At 53.9% G+C, this 2,945-nt stretch overlaps 1 protein-coding gene across 1 annotated transcript in view; it reads right to left on the bottom strand.

The window, feature by feature from the left end:
* The window catches only part of heatr1 (HEAT repeat containing 1), an 18,466-nt gene that overhangs the window by 7,522 nt on the left and 7,999 nt on the right, over positions 1-2,945 (bottom strand). The window contains exons 22-29 of the mRNA XM_013915852.1: positions 2,781-2,945; positions 2,537-2,701; positions 2,025-2,264; positions 1,725-1,856; positions 1,499-1,602; positions 842-988; positions 381-499; positions 180-301 (exon numbers count right to left, since the gene is read on the bottom strand). The exon at positions 2,781-2,945 is cut by the window's right edge and continues 10 nt beyond it. Of these exons, the coding sequence (XP_013771306.1) occupies positions 180-301; positions 381-499; positions 842-988; positions 1,499-1,602; positions 1,725-1,856; positions 2,025-2,264; positions 2,537-2,701; positions 2,781-2,945 (1,194 nt within the window). The remainder of the gene's footprint in view (positions 1-179; positions 302-380; positions 500-841; positions 989-1,498; positions 1,603-1,724; positions 1,857-2,024; positions 2,265-2,536; positions 2,702-2,780) is intronic.

Below are 2,945 nucleotides of genomic sequence, written 5' to 3'. Positions count from 1 at the left end.
ACAAACACTTCTGCCGCCATGATGTCATCACAGACGTGCAGAGGAGCTTCAGTCTCAGGGGGCGGGACTTAGACCGCTCTTTGTATCAGTGACATAAAACTCTCTCAGCTGCAAACAGAGACGGAGGAGGAAGAGCGAAGGTGGTGGTGGACAGACAGAAGAGGAGGTGGAGCTCTCACGGGGAAGATTGCGGCGGCGGTGCCCAGCAGCAGCAGGGCGTGGTGGTGAGTCTGCGGCACGTCGGACGTTCGGATGCACTGAACCACGAGCTCCACGCTGAACTTGTCTTCATCCAGGACGTCTGCACAGAGCGAGGAGAGCGCAGTGAGGCAACAAACACACACACACACACACCTTCATCATCCTCCTCTGACACCCACCTGCAGCCACAGCTCCTCCAGCTGCAGCCAGTTTGTGGCAGATGTTGAGCAGGCAGCTGAGCAGCAGCTGCTTGGTGTACTCCGTGTTGGCGTTCTCATCGGAGCCCGGCTCCATGCTCCTGACGACAGACGGAGTTATTATTACTCAAGTGTTTGTTTTTCTTTTGTTACTTCAGTTGCATTTCCATGTTTGAAATAAAATTCTATCGATCGATTTTTCATCTTTTTGTTACTCCCGTCTTAAATAAACAAACAGAAGAAGAAAAAACTCCACTTTCAGATTGGACCTCTCTGCAGCCCGGAGTCAAAATCCTGCTTCCACTTCCACACGACTCCAAACACGGATCAAATCCACACGAAGTCCTAATGAGGACTTTACTACAGCCTTCATTCTTCTTTCAGTTTAGATGAAATGACAAAACATGAGAAACTGTAGGACGTGGCGTTTCCTGTCATGTTACCTGGCGAGCAGCGAGAACAGAACCGGCACCAACACCTGGGCTCTCTTCACTTTCTTCTTGTGCTGCAGCAGCTCCAGGATCAGAGTGACTCTCCGCCACGACACAGCGCCCCCCTCTGGAGCCGCACCGCTGCTCTCCTGAGGTTTCCTGAACACACGCAGCGGTTCACACCGATCACTCATCGTGGACGCGCCACGCTTTCAGACTGAGGCTGCTTCTGGAAAATTGTGGCTCAACTAAAAGCTGAAATGTTGTCGGGATTCGTCCTGAAACTATCAGAAGGAAATCAGACCTGTTACAGGGTGAAAGTGCAGATCGGGGCCCGCAGGCTGCACGGGCGGTAAACAGCTGACGTCAGCCGGTTTAACTCATTTCTATCAACTTCAGTTCAATAATTACATCATTAAAATGGAAGGACGAGAAACGAGACAACAGCGCCACCATCAGAGTGAACCCTGAACTACAACATTGTTTTCAAGCAGATCGTCATCAAAATCAGTAAATAAGCACAGGAGCAAATCTTCGTGTCGCGTTGCACAGAATGCTCCGCCTACAATTATTCATTTGATTCGTTGTTTTCAGCTGCAGAAATCCGTGTTTGTCTGAAGGGAACTGGTCCGATCACGTGACCTCAGGAACGCTTCAGGGCGCAAATACCTCTGCGACAGTCGGCTCCGCCGGGTCTGCTGCACCGTCACGCTGACTTTGGGTTTTTCTGGAGGAGCGAGCTCATTGGCCAGCAGCTGACAGTCAACGACGACCTGAGGCGAACGCAAAGGTCAAATGTTCAGCGATTCATCCCCAAACAAACGACCGTTTCACTATCAGCCATCTTTCTTCTTTCACGAGAAAGAAAAATGTTGAGCAGACGATCTCGGCTCACCGCTTTGAAGACGCTGCTGATGGTGTTGGCCACCGCCGGACTCCTGCTCTCCACCAGCAGGTCAAACATGGCCGACAGCAGCTTCTGCTGCACCGCCTCGTCCGCGAGGGCGGAGAAGAAGGGCTTTGTGATCTGCAGGAACACGCAGAGACGTCTGAACACGTTAAATCATCACCCGTCACTCAGACTTTAATCTGGGTTTGAAGTAAAGACTGAATAAAAGATGGACAGCATCACTGTGAGCGTGCACTCGGGTAGGGTTAGTCCCCGTCCCCCGATTGGTGGATTTGTCCTCCTGACCTGCTCCAGAGCGATGATCTGGCAGCTCGGGATGCCAGCGTGCTGCTGCGTGGAGGTCTTCAGAGCTCTGATGAACAGGTCCAGGCAGTTCTGGTCTTTGGCCAGCAGGGGCGCCGACGCCTCGTTGTACTTCCCCAGGACCAGCTGCAGGAGCTGCGCCTCGGCCTGCAGCAGGGCGGGCGTGTCGGGGCCGGTCTCCAGGAGGCGATCGAGGACAGGAAGCAGGCTGGAGAGCTCTGACTGAGAGGAGGAGGAGGACGAAGAGGAGGTCAAAGGAGACAAAGCATGGCTCTTTAGACGAGGACGACATGATCAGACTGAGGTTAGATAACAGCACCAACAATGCTTCTCTCTGGCTGTGCGTCACGGCGCTCACGATAACGCCGCCATCAAACACGACACACCAGGAAATGGAAACCGTTCAGCTTCAAAGATCGCCAATCTGAGTCCGGCTCTAAAACAAAGACGTCAGCGGCGAATCCTCCGTTTCAGACGCGGTCCCGCCCACTCACCTGTCCGTTGACCTCGCTCAGCGCTCTCAGCAGGGTGGCGGCGATGTATGACGGGCAGCTCGGACTCTGAATGCTCCTCACCAGCAGCTGCATCGCCGCCGCCAGCTTCTTCTGCTGCGGCTTCGCTTTACTGGATGATGACTCATCGTGCAGCACGCCGAGAACCTGCGGGCAAAACAGGAAATCAGAACAACAAATACAGGAAGTCCAGATTTAAACCAATCAGCTGTTTCAGAGTCCTCACCGTGCTGAGGTAGGACGGGTCGGCGGCGATCTCCTCTGATGTCGACAGGAGCTTCTCTGTGATTGGCTGGAAGGGGGACGTGTTGGCTGCCGATAGGCTCTGCAGGACGCTGAGCGCCGCCCTCCGGACCTCCCGAACAGGAGACGTGAGACAGCAGAGCAGAGA

Source organism: Pundamilia nyererei, unplaced genomic scaffold (assembly GCF_000239375.1).
Source record: "Pundamilia nyererei isolate P.nyererei 1_Seehausen unplaced genomic scaffold, PunNye1.0 scaffold00379, whole genome shotgun sequence".
Classification (NCBI taxonomy): Eukaryota; Metazoa; Chordata; class Actinopteri; order Cichliformes; family Cichlidae; genus Pundamilia; species Pundamilia nyererei.
Note: the sequence above shows the minus strand (reverse complement) of the source record. Positions and strands in the feature narration are given on the sequence as shown.